This window comes from Erythrolamprus reginae, chromosome 1 (assembly GCF_031021105.1).
Source record: "Erythrolamprus reginae isolate rEryReg1 chromosome 1, rEryReg1.hap1, whole genome shotgun sequence".
Lineage (NCBI taxonomy): Eukaryota > Metazoa > Chordata > Lepidosauria > Squamata > Dipsadidae > Erythrolamprus > Erythrolamprus reginae.
The window spans coordinates 422,678,199-422,701,418 of NC_091950.1; the positions used below are offsets into that span (position 1 = coordinate 422,678,199).

The window sequence follows — 23,220 nt, forward strand, 5'->3', positions numbered from 1 at the left end:
ATAAGTTTGCCATGACGGTTCCAGAGTTTGGACTCCCTTCTTCAATCCATCAGTTACAGGGATTTGAACCCAAGTCCTCTCTGCCAGCCATTTGACTGCTGCGCTCAGATGTCATCCAGGAAAACACGGCTTCAGGATTTTTTTTTTTTACCTCAAATGTTCTCCAAGAAAACACGGCTTCAGGAATTTTTTTTACCTCAGATGCCATCCAGGAAAACATGGCTTCAGGATTTTTTTTTTTACCTCAAATGTTATCCAAGAAAACACAGCTTCAGGAAATTTTTTTACCTCAGATGCCATCCAGGAAAACATGGCTTCAGGATTTTTTTTTTACCTCAAATGTTATCCAAGAAAACACGGCTTCAGGAATTTTTTTTACCTCAGATGCCATCCAGGAAAACATGGCTTCAGGAATTTTTTTTTACTTCAAATGTTATCCAAGAAAACACGGCTTCAGGAATTTTTTTTACCTCACTCTCCTTATTGGCCTTTCCTACCTGCCCCCCATTTTTGTCATACATGTAGTCCTCAACCTACAACCACAACTGAGCCCAATGTTTCCGTTACTAAGCGAGACCACCACTAAGTGATTTTGGCCCCATTTCACTCTACTTTCCACCGTTGGTTAAGCATTATTGCTGCGATAGTTTAAATTAATGACACCGTTGTTAAGCGAATCTGGTTTTCCCCACCAACTTTGCTGGTCAGAACGTCACAAAAGAGGGTCACATGACCTTGGGACAATGCGACCGTCATAAATACGAGTCAGTTGCCAAGCGTCCCACGTGACCAAGGGGACGCTGCAACGTTCGTGTGAAAAACAAGTCCCTTTTTTTTCCAGGGCTATTGCAACTTCAGTCACTAAACGATCTGTTGTAAATCAAGGACAACCTGTAATTAAAGCCAACATGTAAAGGGTGCCTTTTGCAGGCCTCCATGAGGTTCAGTGGGACGATTGGGAAATAAAAATAATAAACCTTATGGCTTAAGCTGCAGAGATCTCTGCTTTATTCAGCCCAGAGATCCAACGGTCACTAAACAAACATGACAATGATGTAGGGGTTGGACTAAATGACCTACAAGGTCCCTCCCAACTCGTTAATCTAATCCAATCTGTAGTTCACGCCAACCAGTAGGGGATGGCTTTTGCAAGCCTCCAAGAGGTCTAGAGGGATGACTGGGACATTTAAAAATAATAACTATTGCTTTAAGCTGCAGATCTCTCCGCTTTATTCAGGCGGTAGCTCCAAACTGGGTCTGTCCTTGGGGGTCCTTGCCTTCTGCCCTCCCTCTGGCAACCCTTAGGTTCCTTCTTCATGGGCAGGGCACAGATCGACGGCCGCCCCACACGCTCCAGGCCGCCTCGCCCTCACGAGCGGAAAGGAAAGCCCATTACAATTCGAACTCTTCCAAGCCAATGGCAGGAAACCAGGGCAGTGGGTGGTTGTTACTCCTGCCCCTGGGCCCTCTCCTTGTCCGCGTCCACCTCCTCCATGCTGTCCTTCGCTTTGGATCGCCTCCGCTTCCTCTTGGCCAACTGAGCCATTTCCTTCCTGATGTAGCGCACAGCGACGCCGTCACCAGAATTCTCAGCCACTTCCAGAGCGGTTTTGTAGACCTGTGTGGCCTGGGAATAATCTCCTGAAGAAAAAACACACAAAAAAGGGGGTTAATACAGAAAATACAGGTAAGTCCTTGACTTGCGACCGCTCCTTTAGACTAAGGACGCTAGTCCGATAAATACCTGGTAGGTAAATATTTTCTCCTATTTTCCTCCCCAAAAATTAAGGTCCATCTTATTCTCTGAAAAATACGATATGTTCATAGGAAGAGCTTCTTCCCCAAGTAAACACAATACTGGGAAACAGGGCCAGAAGGAATAATAAAGTTGGAATGGAATAGAATAGAATAGAATCTGAAGTTAGTTGGGGGAAAGATCAAAAGCAACATGAGAAAATATTATTTCACTGAAAGAGTAGTAGATGCTTGGAACAAACTTCCAGCAGACGTGGTTGGTAAATCCACAGTCACTGAATTTAAACATGCCTGGGATAAACATATATCCATCCTAAGATAAAATACAGGAAATAGTATAAGGGCAGACTAGATGGACCAGGAGGTCTTTTTCTGCTGTCAATCTTCTGTTTCTATGTTTCTAGAATAGAATAGAATAGAATTAAGTGAATCTGGTTTCCCTGTAGACTTTGCTCGTGAGAAGGTCGCAAAAGGAGACCATGTGAGGTGGCAATCATCATAAATATGACTCGGTGCTAAACTTCCGAATTTTGGGTTTGTTTTGTTTTTTAAATATACTTATATTCATTTATAAACTTTAAAAACAAGAAATAAAATAGCAAAGTAAAACACTGTACGATACAAAACAAAACATTCATACACACATTTATACCTCGGGTTATTTTACGGTACTTATATCAATGAATATTTTGTGCTTATTTACTATTTAAACCTGTTTCTAATCATTGTAATCAGTACCCCTCTAAAAATATTAATCCCAACACTGTTGATTAATATATATTTCTAAATATTGATATAATAAAATACATAAATATTTATCCTTACTATATTAATAACAATATCCTATGCATAGAGTAGAGTAGAATAGAATAGAATAGAATTATTTTATTGGCCAAGTGGGATTGGACACACAAGGAATTTGTCTTTGGTGCAAATGCTCTCAGTGTACAGAAAAGAAAAAGAGACATTTGTCAAGAATCATGAGATAAAAAACACTTAATGATCGCCATAGGATCAAATAAGCAATGAGGAAACAATATAAATTGTAAGGGTACAAGCAACAAGTTACAGTCATACAATCGTAAGTTTAAGGAAATGGGTGATAGGAATGATGAGAAAAAATTACTAGTAATAGTAGTGCAGACTTAGTAAATAGTTTGACAGTGTTGAGGGAATTATTTGTTTAGCAGAGTGATGGCGTTCGGGGAAAAACTCTTCTTGTGTCTAGTTGTCTTGGTGTGCAGTGCTCTGTAGCGACGTTTTGAGGGTAGGAGTGGAAACAATTTGTGTCCAGGATGCGAAGGGACCTTGGAAGTCATCTAGTCAACCCCCATTAATTAATTAATTTTATGCCATCCCTCTCCGCAGACTCGGGGCGGCTAACAACAGTAAAAAGACAACGTAAACAAATCTAATATTAAAAAAATCTAAAAACCCCAATTTAAGAGATCAGTCATACATACAGTCATACCATACATACATTTTATAAGCCATGGGGAAGGGAATATTTCAATTCTCCCATGCCTGACGACAGAGGTGGGTTTTTAAGAGCTTACAAAAGGCAAGGAGGGTGGGGGCAACTCTGATATCTGGGGGGAGTTAGTTCCATAGGGTCGGGGCCGCCACAGAGAAGGCTCTTCCCCTGGGTCCCGCCAGAGGACATTGTTTAGTCGACGGGACCCGGAGAAGGCCAACTCTGTGGGACCTAACCAGTCACTGGGATTTGTGCGGCAGAAGGCGGTCCCTGAGGTAATCTGGTCCGGTGCCATGAAGGGCTTTATAGGTCATAACCAACACTTTGAATTGTGACCGGAAACTGATCGGCAACCAATGCAGACTGCGGAGTGTTGGTGTGACATGGGCATATTTAGAGAAGCCCACAATGGCTCTCGCAGCTGCATTCTGCACGATCTGAAGTTTCCGAACACTTCTCAAAGGTAGCCCCATGTAGAGAGCGCTACAGTAGTCGAGCCTCGAGGTGATGAGGGCATGAGTGACTGTGAGCAGTGAGTCCCAGTCCCATGCCCAAGCGGGAGACCCCAGGACATTTTTGGCAGAGGTGGAGGTCCAGGTCTCTTCCTAAAAGCTTGTAGGGATTTCGCTGCCCCTCTTCCCATATCGCAGCCCTGATGGCATCTCTCTCACTCACCTTTATGGACCAGGATGCCCGCCAGGTTGTTCAAGATCACGTAGGTATCCGCGTGCTGGGTCTGCTGGGCCAGTTCTGCGGCTCTGCTCACATGGGCGTAGGCTTCTTCGTAGAGGCCCTGAGCATCCAGCGCCGTGGCCAAATCGTTCATGACTACCACCGTCTGAGAGCCGGGAAGAAAGGAAAGGTTAACCACGAACACGGGACTACAATACCAATACGCCTCCATCTCCTGGCCCTCGAAATCCATGACCAGCTGAACCGGATGTGGACCACTCACACTTTCTCACTTTCTTTCTTTCTTTCTTTTCTTTCTTTCTTTTTCTTTTCTTCTGTCCTCCTTTCTCTCTTTCTCCTTTCCTCTTCCCTCCATTTTCTTCCTTTCCTTCCTTCTTTCCTTCTCTTTCTTCTTTTCTTCTGTTCTTTTTTCTATCTTTCTTTCTCCTTTCCTCCACCCTACATCTTTTCTTTCTTTCCTTTCTTTTCTTCTGTTTTTCTTTCTCTTTCTCCCTTTCTTCCACCTATCCATCTTCCTATCTTTTTTCTATTCTTTTGTTTTCTTCTTTCTTTCTCTTCTTTTTTTTCTTCTGTCCTCACTTTCTCCTTTCCTCCCTCGGTCCTCCTTCCTTCCTTCCCTTCTGTCATTCTGTCTTTTTCCCCTTCCTCCCACCTATCCATCTTCCTCTATCTTCTTTCTATTCCTTCCTTCCTTCCTTTTCTTTTTCTTTCTTTCTCTTTCTTTTTTTCCTTTCTTTTTTCTTTCATTCTTTCTCCTTCCTTCCTCCCACCTAACCATCTTTCTCTGTCCTTTTCTTTTTCCTTCCTTCCTTTTCTTTTTCTTGCTCTTTCTTTCTCTTTCTTTTTTCTTTCATTCTTTCTCCTTCCTTCCTCCCACCTAACCATCTTTCTCTTTCTGTCCTTTCTTTTTTCTTTTTCCTTCCTTCCTTCCTTCTCTTTCCCCTTCTTCTCCAGCTCCCTTCCCTTAAGTTGCTATTCCCCCCCTCTTCTTTGTATTCGATATAATAATAAAGCAAAACCTTAAGAAACATTTTTTTAAAAAGAAAAGAAAAAAGAATTACAGAATGGGAAAGGACCTCGGAGGTCATCTAGTCCAACCCGCTTCTCTGGCAGGAAACTCCATCGAATCTATAATAAACCCCGTCAATCTGATGCGTTTCCACCCTTCCTCTTTGGAAGCCCCACTGTGTTCACCTGGGGGTGTCTCTCCCCGTTGACCTCCATCGCGATCTTCAGGGCCCGTTCATACATCGTCTGGGCCAGGGCTGTCTGGTTGTGCGCCAGGAGGTAGCGGGCGTAGGAGTCCAGGCTCATGGCCAGTAAAAGGTGGGTGTTGACCCGTTCTTCCTCTGCAACAAGAAGGGACGAGAGCGTAAACCCAGCCCACAATCTGAGATCAGTTGAAGGAAAGATCAGAAGCAACGTGAGAAAATATTGTTTTACTGAAATAGTAGTAGATGCTTGGAACAAACGTGGTTGGTCAATCCACAGGAACAGAATTTAAACATGACTGGGATAAACATAGATCCACCCTAAGATAAAATACAGGAAAGAGTATAAGGGCAGACTAGATGAACCAGGAGGTCTTGTTCTGCCATCAATCTTCTAGGTTTCTACTATGGGAGCAATTTGGCTAAAAAAAACCAGAAGTAAATGCCGTTGCTTTTGACAAAAACATCAAAAAACGCAGTCCTGTCGTCCCAGGACGCTGCAACCGCTGTATAAATGTGGGTTCTTCGAGCCTGACGTTTCATCATGTGACCACAAGGGGGCAGCAATGATCAGAATCTGGGTCGTAACAAGCAGCCCGCTAGGTCTGTCGTGTCTTTGAATGGTCATTGAGTGATTGGTTATAACTCAAGGACTACCTGTAAGCAAATTCTCAGGGTTGTCAGGCCGAAAGCTAAGAGGTCCTCTACCTGGCAAGGTGTCTGGGGGCATCTCCTTCTGCTTAGCGACCTTCTCCTCCAGCGTCAAGAGGCAGAACTGGTAGCCGGCCAGCGCCAGTTTCTCCCTGCGCAGGAAAAATTGTTGATTTATTGATTGATTGATTGACATTATTATTATTATTATTATTATTATTATTATTATTATTATTATTATTATTATTATTTTAAATATTTTTAAATAGTAATTTAGATTTGTTGTAAATTGTTTTCACTTTGCTGTGAGCCGCCCCTAGTCTGCGGAGAGGGGCGGCATACAAATCTAAATAATAAATAAATAAATAAATAAATAAATAAATAAATAAATAAATAAATAAATATTATTATTATTATTATTATTATTATTATTATTAATTAGATTTGTATGCCGCCCTTCTCTGGAGACTTGGAGCGGTTCACAACAACAAAACAGTACAAACAGTACTTATTGACTTGTTGACTTACTGACTTGACTTATTGGCTTATTGAGTTATTGATTTATTGGATTTATCTGCTGCAGTCATTCTGTTCTATCCTGGGCTTTTCAGATTGAAACAAAAGCATGATTTAAGCTTTGAATTCCAATTTTTATGCGAAAAAGCAACATTTACAAGCAGGATTCAGTCTTTGAAAGTTCAGGGAATAGAGTTCACTGTTGCAAAGTGATCAGATAAGCTTTCAGGAAAGGCACCAGCTTCAGGGCTAATTGCACTCCAGCAAGATAAAACGGGCAATGAGTCATAGGGTATATAATTCAGCTCACCACATTCTGACAGGCAGGCAGTTTCTAGCGGAGGACTTTTGCAGAGCAGATATCAGGTATTTTCGGGGAGCATTTTCTGGAACCCCAGATCTAACACAGCATCCATGAAAGCAACGTTGAAACTCCACCCAGAATTACCCAGAATCCCTCCCTTTTCTACCTGCTGAGAGTGCTCAGCAAACCCCTAGAGGTAAAACTACAAACTACTTCCTTTTACCATACAAGTGTTGTTGGTAGGGAAGGTTTGCCTATTTGGCGATGACTCTAAAGTGTGCAATAAGGTTGATATTCCTGGAGGTGTCTGCAATATGACAAATGATTTAGCTTTACTAGATAAGTGGTCAAAGCAATGGAAACTGCAGTTTAATGTTTTCAAATGTAAAATAATGCACTTGGGGAAAAGGAATCCTCAATCTGAGTATTGCATTGGCAGTTCTGTGTTACTAAAACTTCAGAAGAGAAGGATTTAGGGGTAGTGATTTCTGACATTCTCAAAATGGGTGAACAGTGCAGTCAGGCGGTAGGAAAAGCAAGTAGGATGCTTGGCTGCATAGCTAGAGGTATAACAAGCAGAAAGAGGGAGATTGTGATCCTGTTGTATAGAGCGCTGGTGACACCTCATTTGGAATATGGTGTCCAGTTCTGGAGACCTCACCTACAAAAAGATATTGACAAAATTGAACAGGTCCAAAGACGGGCTACAAGAATGGTGGAAGGTCTTAAGCATAAAACGTATCAGGAAAGACTTCATGAACTCAATCTGTATAGTCTGGAGGACAGAAGGAAAAGGGGGGACATGATCGAAACATTTAAATATGTTAAAGGGTTAAATAAGGTCCAGGAGGGAAGTGTTTTAATAGGAAAGTGAACACAAGAACAAGGGGACACAGTCTGAAGTTAGTTGGGGGAAAGATCAAAAGCAACATGAGAAAATATTATTTGACTGAAAGAGTAGTAGATCCTTGGAACAAACTTCCAGCAGATGTGGTGGGTAAATCCACAGTGACCATGAGGTCTTTTTCTGCCGTCAATCTTCTATGTTTCTATGTAACCTCTGTCCTGAACCTAGCATCTAAGAATGGCTCATCCACTCTAATGTCCCCTTCATCCTCTGACTCAGTCCAATCCCCCATTGACATATCTGCCACCTCTGGTGGTCCTTCAGGTTCATCCAGGTCTATTTCTCCCTCACTGTCACTCTCTGCATCAGCTGGCAACACCACTGGCCCAGGGTACCAAGACGGGACCGCCTTCTGCCGCAAGAATCCCAGCGGCCAATTAGGTCCCACAGAGTCGGCCTTCTCCAGGTCCTGTCAACTAAACAATGTTGTTTGGCGGGCCCCGGGGGAAGAGCCTTCTCTGTGGTGGCCCCGGCCCTCTGGAATCAACTCCCTCCAGAGATCAGAACTGCCCACACCCTCCTTGTCTTTCGCAAGGGGCGGCATACAAATCTAATAAATAATATTAATAATAATAATAATAATAATAATAATAATAATAATAATAATAATAATCTACTTAAGACCCACCTATATCGCCAGGCATGGGGGAATTGAGACATCTCCCACAGGCTTTTTATAGTTTTATGTATGGAATGTGTGTGTTGCATGGTTTTTAAATGACGGGTTTTTAGATATTTTTTAATATTAGATTTGTTTACATTGTCACACTGTTTTATTATTGTTGTGAGCCGCCCCGAGTCTTCGTAGAGGGCCGGCATACAAATTATTATTATTATTATTATTATTATTATTATTATTATTATTATTATTATTAATTATTATTATTATTATTATTATTATTAAGATGGGGCCCAGCTGCTCCTCCTCCTCAGAATCTGACATTACCAGAGGTGGATAAGGAACACTCACAACACAGCGGTGTAGAGAGAAGAGTGGAGAGCGTGCACCAAGAAAGAAAAGAGACCAAGAGGTGACCAAACCTACTGGTTTTGAGCTGCATAGATGCTGGCCAGCTTCAGGGATATCTGGAGGATAGCATTGTCATCCTGAAAGACAGAAGGGGGGGGGGGTGATGTGTAAGGAACCTTCCGAAGCGTGAAGACAAACCACAAGATAAACAAAACAACAAAAACATTTTAAAAAAAAACTTTTTCCACCTTAGTTTCTTTGGAAAACATGGAAAAAGTTTTGCATTCACTAGCCGAATAAATCACTGGGTGAAACCCTTCCCTTCTCTGCACCCCCTTAATATTCTCCCCATTTATTTATTTATTTATTTATTTATTGGATTTGTATGCCGCCTCTCTCCGCGGACTCGGGGCGGGCTAACAACAGTGGTAAAAACAGCATGCATAAATCCAATACTAAAACAGCTAAAAACCCTTGTTATAAAACCAATCATACATACAAACATACCATGCATAAATTGTAAAGGCCTAGGGGGAGAGAATATCTCAGTTCCCCCATGCCTGACGGCACAGGTGGGTTTTGAGGAGCTTACAAAAGGCAAGGAGGGTGGGGGCTATTCTAATCTCTGGGGGAGTTGGTTCCAGAGGGCCGGGGCTGCCACAGAGAAGGCTCTTCCCCTGGGCCCCGCCAAACGACATTGTTTAGTTGACAGGACCCGGAGAAGGCCCACTCTGTGGGACCTAACTGGTTGCTGGTATTCGTGCGGCAGAAGGCGGTCCCGGAGATAGTCTGGTCCGATGCCATGAAGGGCTTTATAGGCCATAACCAACACTTTGAATTGTGACCGGAAACTGATCGGCAACCAATGCAGACTGGGGATTGTTGGTGTGACATGAGCATATTTGGGGAAGCCCATGGCTGCTCTCGCAGCTGCATTCTGCACGATCTGCTCCCCCCCACAGGACCCCCAAACACCAGCCTCCTGAGACAATGCCATGTGACTGGATGGTACTTAAAATGGATCCTGTGGACGGAAGGAGGAGAGGTAGAAGCAAACCCCGGCTCCCTATTGGGTGCTCTCTGAACTTGGTTGGTGGTGGTGTTCTTATAGACGTTTCATGACCCAGTTAGGTGATGCCATCAGGAATGGAAGGGAATATTTGTTCTTCTCCTTCTGTTTTTATTAGGAATCCCCCGTGAGAAATACGAAAAAGGGCAGGTTTAACTAATTCTAAATAACAACAACAACAGAGTTGGAAGGGACCTTGGAGGTCCTCTAGTCCAACCCCCTGCTTGGGCAGGAAATCTTACTCTACATTGAACAACTGCAGCAAGATTGATATACATGCAAAACTGGAAAAAATTAAATACTCTATCTAAGATGAGAAGAATTAATAGAAAAAAATATTGACATGTGTAGAAATGGATAGACTAACACTGGAAATGAAGGATAAGGACGAGACAGAATACTATGTAATACAGAACAAATTTTTATCAATGGATAAAAAAGAAAAACAATCGAAATAATTGAAAAATAAAGGGATTTTTTTAAAAAAAAGACGGTTCGGATAAAAATGAATGGTAATGAGGGATGCTTATGTATCAGGAAAGACTTCATGGACTCAATCTGTATAGTCTGGAGGACAGAAGGAAAAGGGGGGACATGATCGAAACATTTAAATATATTAAAGGGTTAAATAAGGTTCAGGAGGGAAGTGTTTTTAATAGGAAAGTGAACACAAGAACAAGGGGGCACAATCTGAAGTTAGTTGGGGGAAAGATCAGAAGCAATGTGAGAAAATATTATTTTACTGAAAGAGTAGTAGATGCTTGGAACAAACTTCCAGCAGACGTGGTAGATAAATCCACAGAAACTGAATTTAAACATGCCTGGGATAAACATATATCCATTGTAAGATAAAATACAGGAAATAGTATAAGGGCAGACTAGATGGACCATGAGGTCTTTTTCTGCCGTCCATGTTTCTATGTAAGATTTCGGACATAAACACTCTGGAAAATGTCCAGAGATACTTTACTAGAAGAGCCCTCCACACTTCCACTCCTAACAGAATCCCCTACGCAACTAGACTTACAATCCTAAGTTTAGAAAGCTTAGACTATGTCGCCTTAAACATGACTTAAGCATAGCCCATAAAATCATCTGCTGCAACGTCCTTCCTGTCAACGACTACTTCATCTTCAACCATAACAACACACAAGCACACAACAGATACAAACTTAAAGTAAACCGTTCTAAACTTGACTGCAGGAAATACGACTTTAGTAACCGAGTAGTTGATGCCTGGAACTCACTACCAGACTCTGTAGTATCTTCATCTAAACCCCCAAAACTTTATCCTCAGTCCTTACCACTGTTGACCTTGCCCGATTCCTAAGAGGTCAGTAAGGGGCATGCATAGAGCCAGGGTGGCGCAGCAGGTAGAGTGCTGTACTGCAGGCCACTGAAGCTGACTGTAGATCTGAAGGTCAGCGGTTCAAATCTCATCACCGGCTCAAGGTGGACTCAGCCTTCCATCCTTCCGAGGTGGGTCAAATGAGGACCCAGATTGTGGGGGTAATATGCTGGCTCTGTTAAAAAGTGCTATTGCTAACATGTTGTAAGCTGCCCTGAGTCTAAGGAGAAGGGCGGCATAATAATTGAATGAATGAATGAATGAATGAATGAATGAATGAATGAATGAATGAATGAATAAATAAATAAATAAATAAATAAATGAGTGCACCAGCGTGCCTTCCGTCCCCTGGCCTAATGTTTATCTCCTATTAATATCATGTATATAAATATTATATCTTTGTATACCACCAATAGGTACGTGACAAAACAAACAAACAAATAAATAAATACGATCAAATAAGTAATATACTTTGAATAATAATGGTATTTATTGTTATGGAAATATCATTTTTGTAAAAAAAATATTTTTCTCCACATCAAAAAAATACATAACATCACATATACCTTAATACGCATATATTATAACTTAAAAACAGTTGTCCACCAAGACTCCAAGGTCCCTCTCGCAGTCGCTGCTATTGACTGTGGTTTCACCCAGTTTATATTTATGTCTTTGGTTTTTCTTACCTAGGTGTAGCATTTTACTAGGTGTAGGAATTCTGAGAGTTGGTCCACAAGTCTTAAAGTGACCAAGTCTGCAGACCGCGTCGGACTAGAGGCAGGGGATCCGAAACCGCGTGGGCTGAGATATGTGCACTTACTTGCTTTACGTCCCCGGCGAGCATGTAGCTCATGGTGGCTTTGAAAAGCTTTTCGGCCTGGAAGGAGAAGGAGGAAAAAGGAGACTGGGAGTGGACCGGCTTGGAGGGCCGCAAGACCGTTGCCCGCCCACCCACAAAAGGAATCGTGGGTCCCTTGCTAACGATTCCCTTACCTTCTCCAGCTGTCCTCTCAGGAAGGCCAGGTTTGCCATCTGGAACACACCAAGGAAACAGAGTTATTTCGCTTTTTCCTTGCTCTTTAGCAGAGGAATTGGCCTAGAGGTGGCGCTCTCCCCTCACAATCGGGAGGCTGTGAGTTCAATCCTAGGTAAAGGCAGATATATTGCTCTCTCTGGGCACAAGGAGAATGTATCTGCTGAGCAAAACTCCCTATTGGTGACAGGAAAAGGCATTTGGCCAGTAAATTCCCGAGTCCCACAGAATTGGGCAGCATACAAGTCAATTAAATTAAATTAAAGTATTAAATTAAAGTATTAAATTAAATTAAATTATTAAATTAAAGAATTAAATTATTAAATTAAAAGTATTAAATTAAATTATTAAATTAAAGTATTAAACTAAATTAAATTATTAAATAAAATTATTAAATTAAATTATTAAATAAAATAAAATAATTAAATTAAATTGAATTATTAAATTAAAGTATTAAATTAAAGTATTAAATTAAATAAAATGATTAAATTAAAGTATTAAATTAAAGTATTAAATTAAATTAAATGATTAAATTAAATTAAATGATTAAATTAAATTGAATTAAATTCACCACCAACTGGTGTGAGCCTTCAGGGGAGGGGGGGCTCCTTCGTTAGAGAGGATAAAAGAGAATATTTGCAGCTCAGAGTTGACCGGTGGGGTCCTGAGGGAGGGTGCCTTTAAATTTGGGTGGTTTTCATGCAGACGTTTCATCACCACACTAGGTAACACCATCAGTGCCAGAAAGGAATGGGGTTCACTCTTATTTTTATATACTAGCGGCTTGGCCTGTCAGGGTTGGTGGGTCGTTCTTGCTGGTTTCGCAATTAGGCCGTCGTTGACTGGCAACCTGATTCGAGTTACTGGCTGCCAGCAGTTTGGCTGATCGAATCTCAATAGGGTCCAGGTTGACTCAGCCTTCCGTCCTTCCCAGGTGGGTCAAATGAGGACCCTGATTCTGTAAACCGCTTAGAGAGGGTTGGAAAAGCACTAGGAAGCAGTAGATAAGTCTAAATCAGTGTTTCCCAACCTTGGCAACTTGAAGATATCTGGACTTCAACTCCCAGAATTCCCCAGCCAGCATTCGCTGGCTGTGGAATTCTGGGAGTTGAAGTCCAAATGTCTTCAAGTTGCCAAGGTTGGGAAACGCTGCTCTAAATGCTATTGCTGATTCTATAAGGACAGTGGGGACTCACTCACCATGTCGTACGTGTAAATGATGGCGGCGTTGTTGCTTGACTGCTGAGAGAGCCAGGAGGCTTCGTGCAGGAGGCGCTCGGCTTCCTCCAGTTCTCCTTTCATGATCTTCAGCTGGTGGCAGGAAGGGAGGGACGGAGGAAGGAAAGAAAAAGGGGAAGGAGGGAGGAAGGAAGATGAGAAAGGGAGAAGAGGGGAAGGAAGGAAGGAGGGAAAGGGGAGGGAGGGAGGGAGGGAAGGGAGGAAGGAAAGGGGAAGGAGGGAGGGTAGGAGGGAAGGAAGGAAGGAATGGGGAGAGAAACAGAGACAAAGAGACAGAGAAGGAGAGGAAGGAAGGACGGAAGGAAGGAAGGAGGGAAAGGGGAAGGAGGGAGGGAAGGAAGGAAGGGGGAGAGAAACAGAGACAAAGAAACAGAGAAGGAGAGAAGGAGAGGAAGGAAGGACGGAAGGAAGGTGGTGACATAGGTGGGTTTTCAGGAGCTTTCGAAAGGCAAGGAGGGTGGGGGCAGCCCTAATCTCTGGGGGGAGTTGATTCCAGAGGGCCGGGGCTGCCACAGAGAAGACTCTTCACCTGGGTCCCGCCAGAAGAGCCCAGTGCTGTGGGAGAGTGGCTGCTTTTGTCCTCCTCCACCCCTGGAGGTCCCAGGGGGCCGACTCCCCTGCGGGGCTGTCTCTGCTCACCTTGGCTTTTTTCAGCAGCAGAATGATGGCGTCCTCGGGGTCTGCCTTGGCCTTCCCTTCCTCTCCCTCCTGCTCCTCCTTCTTCTCAGCTTCTCCAGAGAAAAGGAAGAAGGCTGGAAGACAAGCAAAGACGGAGAGGTTGGGGTTCGAGAGGGCAGGTAGAGGGCAGGTACCCTCCAGGTAGAGCAAAGCGGACAAATGGCAGAGCTGCCTTGGCATTAATAGAACAGAATTAGAGTTAGGATTAGAATAAGTAGCGTATTGGAATAATTAGAATTAGAAACATAGAAGTCTGACGGCAGAAAAAGACCTCATGGTCCATCTAGTCTGCCCTTATACTATTTTCTGTATTTTATCTTAGGATGGATATATGTTTATCCCAGGCATGTTTAAATTCAGTTTCTGTGGATTTATCTACCACGTCTGCTGGAAGTTTGTTCCAAGGATCTACTACTCTTTCAGTAAAATAATATTTTCTCATGTTGCTTTTGATCTTTCCCCCAACTAACTTCAGATTGTGTCCCCTTGTTCTTGTGTTCACTTTCCTATTAAAAACACTTCCCTCCTGGACCTTATTTAACCCTTTAATATATTTAAATGTTTCGATCGTCCCCCCTTTTCCTTCTGTCCTCCAGACTATGCAGATTGAGTTCATGAAGTCTTTCCTGATACGTTTTATGCTTAAGACCTTCCACCATTCTTGTAGCCCATCTTTGGACCCATTCAATTATGTCAATATCTTTTTGTAGGTGAGGTCTCCAGAACTGAACACAGTATTCCAAATGTGGTCTCACGAGCATTCTATATAGCGGGATCATAATCTCCCTCTTCCTGCTTGTTATACCTCTAGCTATGCAGCCAAGCATCCTACTTGCTTTCCCTACCGCCTGACTGCACTGTTCACACATTTTGAGACTGTCAGAAATCACTACCCCTAAATCCTTTTCTTCTGAAGTTTTTGCTACCACAGAACTGCCAATACAATACTCAGATTGAGGATTCCTTTTCCCCAAGTGCATTATTTTACATTTGGAAACATTAAACTGCAGTTTCCATTGCTTTGACCATTTATCTAGTAAAGCTAAATCATTTACCATATTACAGACGCCTCCAGGAATATCAACCCTATTGCACACTTTAGAGTCATCGGCAAATAGGCAAACCTTCCCTACCAAACCTTCCCCTATGTCACTCACAAACATATTAAAAAGAATAGGACCCAGAACAGACCCTTGTGTCACACCGCTTGTAACCTGTCTCAGCTCAGAATACTCGCCATTAACAATAACTCTCTGATGTCTACGCTTCAGCCAGCTGCAAATCCATTGAACTATCCAGGGATTAAGTCCAATCTTCACTAATTTATCTATCAGCTCTTTATGTGGAACCGTATCAAAGGCTTTGCTGAAGTCCAGGTAGGCAATATCCATTAAAGAATTAAAGAATGGAATGGAACAGAATTAGAATAGAATAGAATGTAGAATAAAATAGAATGTAGAATAGAATAGAATGTAGAATAGAATAAAATGTAGAATAGAATAGAATGTAGAATAGAATAGAATGTAGAATAAAATAGAATGTAGAATAGAATAGAATGTAGAATAGAATAAAATGTAGAATAGAATAGAATGTAGAATAGAATAGAATGTAGAATAGAATAGAATAGAATGGAATGTAGAATAGAATAGAACAGAATAAAATTCTTTATTGGCCAAGTGTGATGGGACACACAAGGAATTCCTCTTTGGTGCCGATGCTCTCAGCGTACATTAAAAAAAAAGATACATTCGTCAAGAATCATGGGGTACAACACTTAATGGTAGTCCAGCTAGTTCCTCCTCATTTCCAGGTTGAATTTCTCCTTGTTCAGTTTTCAACCATTGTTCCTTGTCTGGCCTTTGGGGGCTTTGGAGAATAGCTTGACCCCCTTCCTCCTCTCTGTGGCAGCCCCTCAAATATGTGAAGACTGCTGTCATGGCTCCCCTGGTCCTTCTTTTCATTCAACTAGCCATGCCCAGTTCCTGCAACCTTTCAGCGTATCTTCAGTCCCCTAATCATCTCTGTTGCTCTTGTCTGCACTCTTTCTAGACCAGTGTTTCCCAACCTTGGCAACTTGAAGATATTTGGACTTCAACTCAGCTGGGGGATTCTGGGAGTTAAAGTCCAGATATCTTCAAGTTGCCAAGGTTGGGAAACACTGTACTTGATGACCTACAAGGTCCCTTCCACCTCTAATAAATAATCTAATCTAATCCTTCCCCATGAAGGGCTGTGATTCAGAAAGGCTGACAAACTGAAAACCCAGATATTTTTTGCACTTTATCTAAACTATGTTTTTCAAAGTTAGTGGACTTCAATTCCCAGAATTACTCAGCCAGCATCCTTGACTGGGAGTTTCTGGGAGTTGGAGTCCGTCCCTCTTAGAAGTTGCCAAGTTTGAAAAAATGATCTAACATTAAAACAAAAACCTATATAGGTCTTGCTTGTCTTTAAAGCAGCCTCTCTCTCCACACAGGGCTTCCAGAGGGATTTATTTGTTTATTTATTTTGTCCAATACACAATACATATTGAAGAGGATAGACATGAAGTATTATATATAAACAAAAGATATAAAAGTAGAGGAGAAGTTATATAAAGGGAAGAAAATATATATGATATATGAGATAAGGAGAGACAATTGGACAGGGGACGAAAGGCAGGCTAGTGCAATTATTATTATTATTATTATTATTATTATTATTATTATTATTATTATTATTATTATTATTATTATTAATTAGATTTGTATGCCGCCCCTCTCCGTAGACTTATGTACTTATGCCCATCAGCCACTGCCCATGTTGGATAATTTTATTTGTTTGTTTGTTTGTTTTGTTACGTACGTATTGGTGGTATACAAAGATATATTTATCATATAATATAAATATAATAATAATAATATATAATTTATAATATAATGGTAGGAAATTGAAGGCATTAAAATTAAAATGCCTTTTTTTTTTTTGCAAGCCTCTTTCTTGGCTTTTTTTCCCTTCCAATCAACTAGTTGCCTTAATTTATAATTTAATGGAATAAATATTTAAAACTTATTTCCAATCAATCAATGCATGTTAATACCGGCATTCAAATGAAGACTTGGAGGCCACGCCCCCATAGGGAACCACGCCCACTCTGCTCATATCCGAGTCTCCATTGGTCAATGCGACACCCCCTTTTACCTGATAGGCTGAGGCCGCTGCCAACCCTGATGGCTCCTTCCACTGCCGCTTGGCGGGGCGTCCTTCGGCACCAGGCTCCGTCTCTGCCTGGCCGGGGCCTCGTTTGGGCCAAGCGGTGTCGAGAGGCCACGGCGGCTGTGACGAGGCCTCGCCGAGGCAGCCGCAGCAGCGACGACAAAAGGAACATGGCCCTTTAAGAGGAGGCGGAGGAAGGAGGAGAAGGCGCAGGGTGACCCTGACAGCGGGGGTGACGTCCGTCCCCCAGCACGTAATTGGAGAGCCGAAGCGGGACGCTTAGTCACGTGAGTTCCGCGTTCGATTTATAGACTGATTTGTATAGAGTGGGGCAGCGTTGAGATCTTGCGAGTGTTTTTGCGCTGTACGCTGTACTCTAACTTTACTAGCTCTTTGTTCGTTCTGCTCTGCACATGCGCAGAAAAGACCATACGGTGTCCCTTGAGCACCAGGTGCTTTTGATTTCATTCTCCACACGAGGCGCTGGACGTCGGCGCCGCAGCTTTCGATCTCTATTAATGAGTGGGGGGATCGGCAGGAGAAGGCGGGATCTCACGTGACTGAAATTAGCCACTCAGCAGAGGAAAACTTTCGTTGCTAGGCAACGGCGTGACACGGCCTTCCTTTTTGAGAGCCGCTCAGTTCCCGCCTAGATTTGTTTTGGTTTCTACAAAACTCATACCGGTATTTATTTATGTATTTATTTATTTATTTATTTAGTTAGTTAGTTTTAGAAAAACATAACGTCTCCAACACTAGCCGTATCTTTCCAAATTTTATACCATATTTTTGTGCCATTGCATTAAAAAATATAAATAAGTAGTAAAGTAGAGTGGTACCTCTACTTATGAACTTAATTCGTTCCATGACCAGGTTCTTAAGTAGAAACGTTTGTAAAAAGAAGCAATTTTTCACATAGAAATCAATGTAAAAGCAAATACTGTAATGTGTGCAATTGGGGAAACCACAAGGGAGGGTGGAGGCCCTGTTTCCTCCCAGGAGATTCCTAGAGAGGCCTCACGGAGGCTTCCCCCTGCCTTTTCCGGCCCTGTTTCCTCCCAGGAGATTCCTAGAGAGGCCCCCACAGAGGCTTCTCCCCACCTTTTCTAGCCCTGTTTCCTCCCAGGAGATTCCTAGAGAGGCCCCACGGAGGCTTCTCCCCACCTTTTCTAGCCCTGTTTCCTCCCAGGAGATTCCTAGAGAGGCCCCACGGAGGCTTCTCCCTGCCTTTTCCGGTTACAGTTTTGGAGGCTCGGGTTTGTAAGTGGAAAATGGTTCTTGAGAAGAGGGAAAAAAATCTTGAACCCCTGGTTCTTACCTAGAAAAGTTCGTAAGTAGAGGCCTTCTTAGGTAGAGGTACCACTGTAGTAGTAAAGCAGTAAAGTTAATAAAATAAAACTAAAGATTATTTATTATTATTATTTATTAGATTTGTATGCCGCCCCTCTCCGCATGAGAATTACTTTTTAAAAAATAGTTATGAATACAGGTAATCCTCAACTTACAACTGTGCCTTTAGTGACTTCAGAAATGCAAAGACTGGAAAAAGGTACTGGTACTTATGGCCAGTCCTGACACTTATGACCATCACAGTATTTCCCCAGTCACATGATCAAATTTAATTGCTAATTTAATTTAATTTAATTTGGCAATTGATATGGGATGACACTTATGACATCCCGAGGTCACGTGATCAACATTTGCAACCTTCCAGCTGGCTTCCAATATGCATAAGGCAATGGGAGAAGCTGGATTTGCTTAACGACCGTCTAATTCACTTAACAACTGCCGGAGAGGGACGGCATACAAATCCAATAAATAAATAAATAAATACATAAACTCATAAAATCAGGCTTGGCTCACTGAACAACCCCCTAATCAGGCAATGGAAATTCTAGAATCTAGATGCTATTGTGTTCTTTTTTTTTTAATAAACTTTATTAATTTTCAATAAAAAAACATACAAACTCACAAACATTTAAACACATAGTAGGGGTTACAATTACCCCTCTTAAATGTTTAAGTCAAAGTAATATTCTAAGTGAAAAGAAGAATTTTGTTTGCATATTCTAATAAACATAGAGTTACATTGATTTAAAAAAAAAAAAGCAACAATAGCAACAGCAAGAAATATCAATAACATTTGATTATATTCATACAGTTTTCGTAACCTTATTTTCAACTTTATTCTTATCTATCCATGTATAAACTTTGTTCCAAATAATATAAAAATCAGATTCTTCTTGATCATTCGCTATTGTGTTCTTAAGGGGAATTCTGTAGCTTCAAAAACAGTATTTTTAAAACAAGTTAAAACTTACAAGTAAAAATAAATCCAACTTAGAAGCTAAGAAGCTTTTTTGCCAATCATCCCCGACTGCAAACCATGATCCTGAAATCTCTGTCGCTAAGCGAAGCAGTTATTAAATGAGTTTGCCCCATTTTAGAACCTTTCTTGTCACAACGGAATCGGTAATTAGTAATACAGTTGTTAAGTGAATCTGGCTTCCCACTAGTGATTTTGCTTGTCAGAATGTCGAAAAACGGATGACTGCAGCAGTCATAAACAATGAACCAGTTGCCAAGTCCCTGAATTTTGATCACGCGACCATGGAAATTCTGCAGTGGTCATATGTGTGAAAAATGGTCCTAACTCACTTTTTTTTCAGTGCTGTTGTAACTAGAAATGGTCACTAAGTGAACTGTTGTAAGTTGAAAACTACTTGTACCCACAAGTGGGTTGTTGCTGCTTTTTCCCTTGTTTTTGTTTTAAACATCTTTACTATTTATTTATTTATTTATTTATTCATTTATTCATTTGTCCAATACACAAATACATAGGAAGAAAAATAGACATGTAGTAATATATATAAGGGTAAAGTGAACTTAGAGGAGAGGATATATGAAAGAAAGAAAATATATATGATAAGTGAGAGAAAGGAAAGACAATTGGACAGGGGAGGGAAGGCACACTAGTGCACTTATGTACGCCCCTTACTGGCCTCTTAGGAACCTGGAGAGGTCAATCGTGGAGAGTCTAAGGGAGAAGTGTTGGGGGTTAGGGGTTGACACAATTGAGTCCGGTAATGAGTTCCACGCTTCGATAACTCGATTGTTGAAATCATATTTTTTTACAATAAATTTTGGAGCAGTTCGTATTAAGTTTGTATCTGTTGTGTGCTCGTGTGTTGTTGTGGTTGAAGCTGAAGAAGTCATTGACCGGTAGGACGTTGCAGCGCATGATCTTGTGAGCAATACTCAAATCGTGTTTTAGGCGCCGTAGTTCTAGGCTTTCTAGGCCCAGGATTGAAAGTCTAGTCTCGTTCGTAGGGTATTTTGTTTCGAGTGGAGGAGTGAAGGGCTCTTCTGGTGAAAGGGCTCTTTTATACTGAAATCTCCCTGTGGTCTCCCATCCGACTCGGCTTCATCTCGATCCAGCTTGGCTAGATGAGGCCACCATCAGTCAATTTGCTTCCATTTCTTCAGCCGGAGGCCGATTTCTTTGTTTTTCTCTTCAGTTTGAACTCAAAAGACCCAGCCTAGCAAAATTCCAAGTAAGAAAAATAGGGTTTTTTCCTCCTAACTTATCTTGGAAAGAGCCAAGGGGCATTTTGTGTGTATTTCAAAAGCTTCTTGTTTTTTTTAATGATACGTCTCTATTTTGCTGCTGCGTGGAAGGAGAAACCAGAGGCGAGGGCCGTGCTACTGTCCGTGCATCGCAATTATTAATATCCCCAGAGGTCACCTTCCCAGGATCTCCAGCTGGTACCACTGCCAAAATTCCAGCTGTTCACGTGCCAAAACATGCAGCGCTTTTAATTCATCCCAAACTCACCATGGAGGACCGGGGGGGGGGGGGCAGATAGTAGGGGCAGCAGCTATCCAGCATATTAAATACTCTTCGTTTCCCCTTCTTTTCTTTTGTTTCCTTTTGTTTTAAAAAGAGCAGACAGGCAAAACTCCATTCGGTTTGAGTGTTTAATGTGCTGTGTGTTATTTTTGCTTTCCTTAATGGATTCCTCCACCCTTGGGAGGGAGGGAGAGAGGAGAAAAAGAAAAGAAAGAGAAATAGAGAGGGAGAGAGAGAAAAAAAGAAAGAGGAAGAAAGGAATGGATGGAAGGAAAGGGAGGGAGGATGGATGGATGGAAGGAAGGAAAGGAAAGGAGAGAGGAAAGGAGGGAGGGTGGATGGATGGAAGGAAGGAAGGAAGGAAGGAAGGAAAGGGACGATGGATCGATGGATGGAAGGAAGGAGGAAAGGAAAGGAAGGAAAAGCAATTGATTAGAATCACTTGACTGAGATGGGCAGTATTGAGTAGTGGGCTGCAGTAGGCAAGAACAGACCAGCATAGATAGACAGCATTTTATAATGTAATTTATACTCTGGGCCCACAGGGCCTTAAATCAGTCATTCTTTTCTTATCTTCCTCCCTCCCTCTTGCTTCCCTCTATTTCCAATTCTCTCCCTTCCTTCCTTCCTTCCTTCCTTCCTTCCTTCCTTCCTTCCTTCCTTCCTTCCTTCCTTCCTTCTTCACCGAGACATCCTAGAAAATAACAATTCAGTGTCTGGCTCTATTACAATATGAAAAAATTAACCCCTTTTAACGGGGCTCACCCATATTCGCGTGGGTGCACACAAATACCTTTTCAGGTGTGTCTGCCTTTGAAGGAATGGTAGGAACGCTTCACAGCTTCAAACTCTTTCGCAACCAGCCTAGCCTTAACACAGTCACACAATATATAAAAAAAAAATTTTCCCTCGCTTAATAAAAATAGGAGGTTTAATTGGGGTTTCCTGTCCCGGCTGCAGGAAAAGGGCAGGCAAATTATTTGCTTTTTAATCCTTGCTTTGGGGGAATGAAGATTACCATAAATGCCAGGCCCTCTTCCTTTTCGCTAAATACGGTAATTTAGAAAAAGAAACCCACATTTTTACAACTCTTATCATTAAGCAGCCGGGTTGTGGAACTACAACTGCAATGAATCATATATTTTTTTCGGTTTCCAAATCGCCTTCTCATTAAGCTCTTAACAACCGCCCAGGGTGTAAATATTTAGGAGGCCTTTCACATCACACTTTGAAAATGCTCAAGTCACCTTTTGGACGGTTAAAAAAGGGTGACGAAACCGACCAAAAATAAAAGAGACATTATGTGGGTTTAGGCTGTAATTCAAATCAGTTTCAGCTCCAATGATTTCATCTCTTGTTACGGAGGAAAAGCTGAGAAACCGGACTCCTTAAATTGTGCTTTCCCCTGTTTTTTCCCCCTTTGGACCTAACTAATGAGAAGGTCATGTCTGGTTCAAGAGGTTGAGGAATTTTGGTTCTTATTATTCTTATTAAAAACATCTGGACTTGGAGAATGTACAGGAAGAACGACATTTACTTAAAACGAGTTTTGGATTTAGAGTCCAAGCGCTTGGAAACCCTTTTTCGAAGAAAATAAACAAAACGAGAACCAGTTTGGTCCAGTTGTTAAAATAGCCTGGGGTGAAACCAGGAGATGTGAGTTCTAGTTCGGCCTTTACCAGAAAAGTTGACTGGGTGATTTGAGCCAATCGCCAGAAGACTGGGAGTTCTAGTCCTGCCTTATGCATGAAAGCAGGCTGGGTGACTTTGGGCCAACCACCAGAAGACTGGGAGTTCTAGTTTCGCCTTATGTGTGAAAGCCGGTTGGGTGACTTTGGGCCAATCACCAGAAAACTGGGAGTTCTAGTTCCACCTTATGCGTGAAAGCCGGTTGGGTGACTTTGGGCCAATCACCAGAGACTGGGAGTTCTAGTTCCACCTTATGCGTGAAAGCAGGCTGGGTGACTTTGCGCCAATCACCAGGAGACTGGGAGTTCTAGTTCCGCCTTATGCGTGAAAGCCGGTTGGATGACTTTGGGCCAATCACTGGGAGACTGGGAATTCTAATCTTGCCATTCACTCTTTCTGTCCCGCCTCACAGGATTGTTTTTTTTTTTAAAAAAGATTGTTTTATTTTTTATTTCTCATTAATTGTCATTTCACCTTATCTTTCCTAAAATTTAATCATATCACGTCTGGTTGAAGAGGTTTGTTGGATTTTGATTCTTATTATAGAATTCTTTATTAGCCAAGTGTGGTTGGACACACAAGGGATTTGTCTTTGGTGCAGATGCTCTCAGTGGACATAAAACAAAATATACATT

At 41.8% G+C, this 23,220-nt stretch overlaps 2 protein-coding genes across 5 annotated transcripts in view; one reads left to right on the forward strand and one right to left on the reverse strand.

Moving 5' to 3' along the window:
* Positions 1-1,205: 1,205 nt before the first annotated feature.
* Positions 1,206-21,758, reverse strand: TTC19 (tetratricopeptide repeat domain 19). 2 transcript variants are annotated; one of them, XM_070735456.1, is made up of 10 exons: positions 21,690-21,758; positions 13,813-13,925; positions 13,135-13,245; positions 11,895-11,933; positions 11,722-11,778; positions 8,557-8,618; positions 5,842-5,936; positions 5,117-5,271; positions 3,905-4,067; positions 1,206-1,641 (listed from the first exon to the last, which is right to left on the reverse strand). In XM_070735456.1, the coding sequence occupies exons 3-10, from the start codon at positions 13,234-13,236 to the stop codon at positions 1,448-1,450; spliced, it is 867 nt and encodes a 288-aa protein (XP_070591557.1). In that variant the 5' UTR covers positions 13,237-13,245; positions 13,813-13,925; positions 21,690-21,758; the 3' UTR covers positions 1,206-1,447. The 2 variants fall into 2 exon arrangements, with proteins under 2 accessions (XP_070591557.1, XP_070591556.1); XM_070735455.1 differs by lacking the exon at positions 21,690-21,758 and adding an exon at positions 17,032-17,337.
* The window catches only part of ZSWIM7 (zinc finger SWIM-type containing 7), a 33,815-nt gene continuing 27,642 nt past the window's right edge, over positions 17,048-23,220 (forward strand). The window contains exon 1 of one of the 3 annotated variants that reach the window (XM_070735458.1): positions 17,048-17,333. The gene's annotated coding sequence lies outside the window, so the exon portion shown is untranslated. Of the gene's footprint in view, positions 17,334-17,629; positions 17,731-20,582; positions 20,601-23,220 lie in introns of those variants that run through there. The other 2 variants (XM_070735459.1, XM_070735460.1) reach the window with 2 other exon arrangements.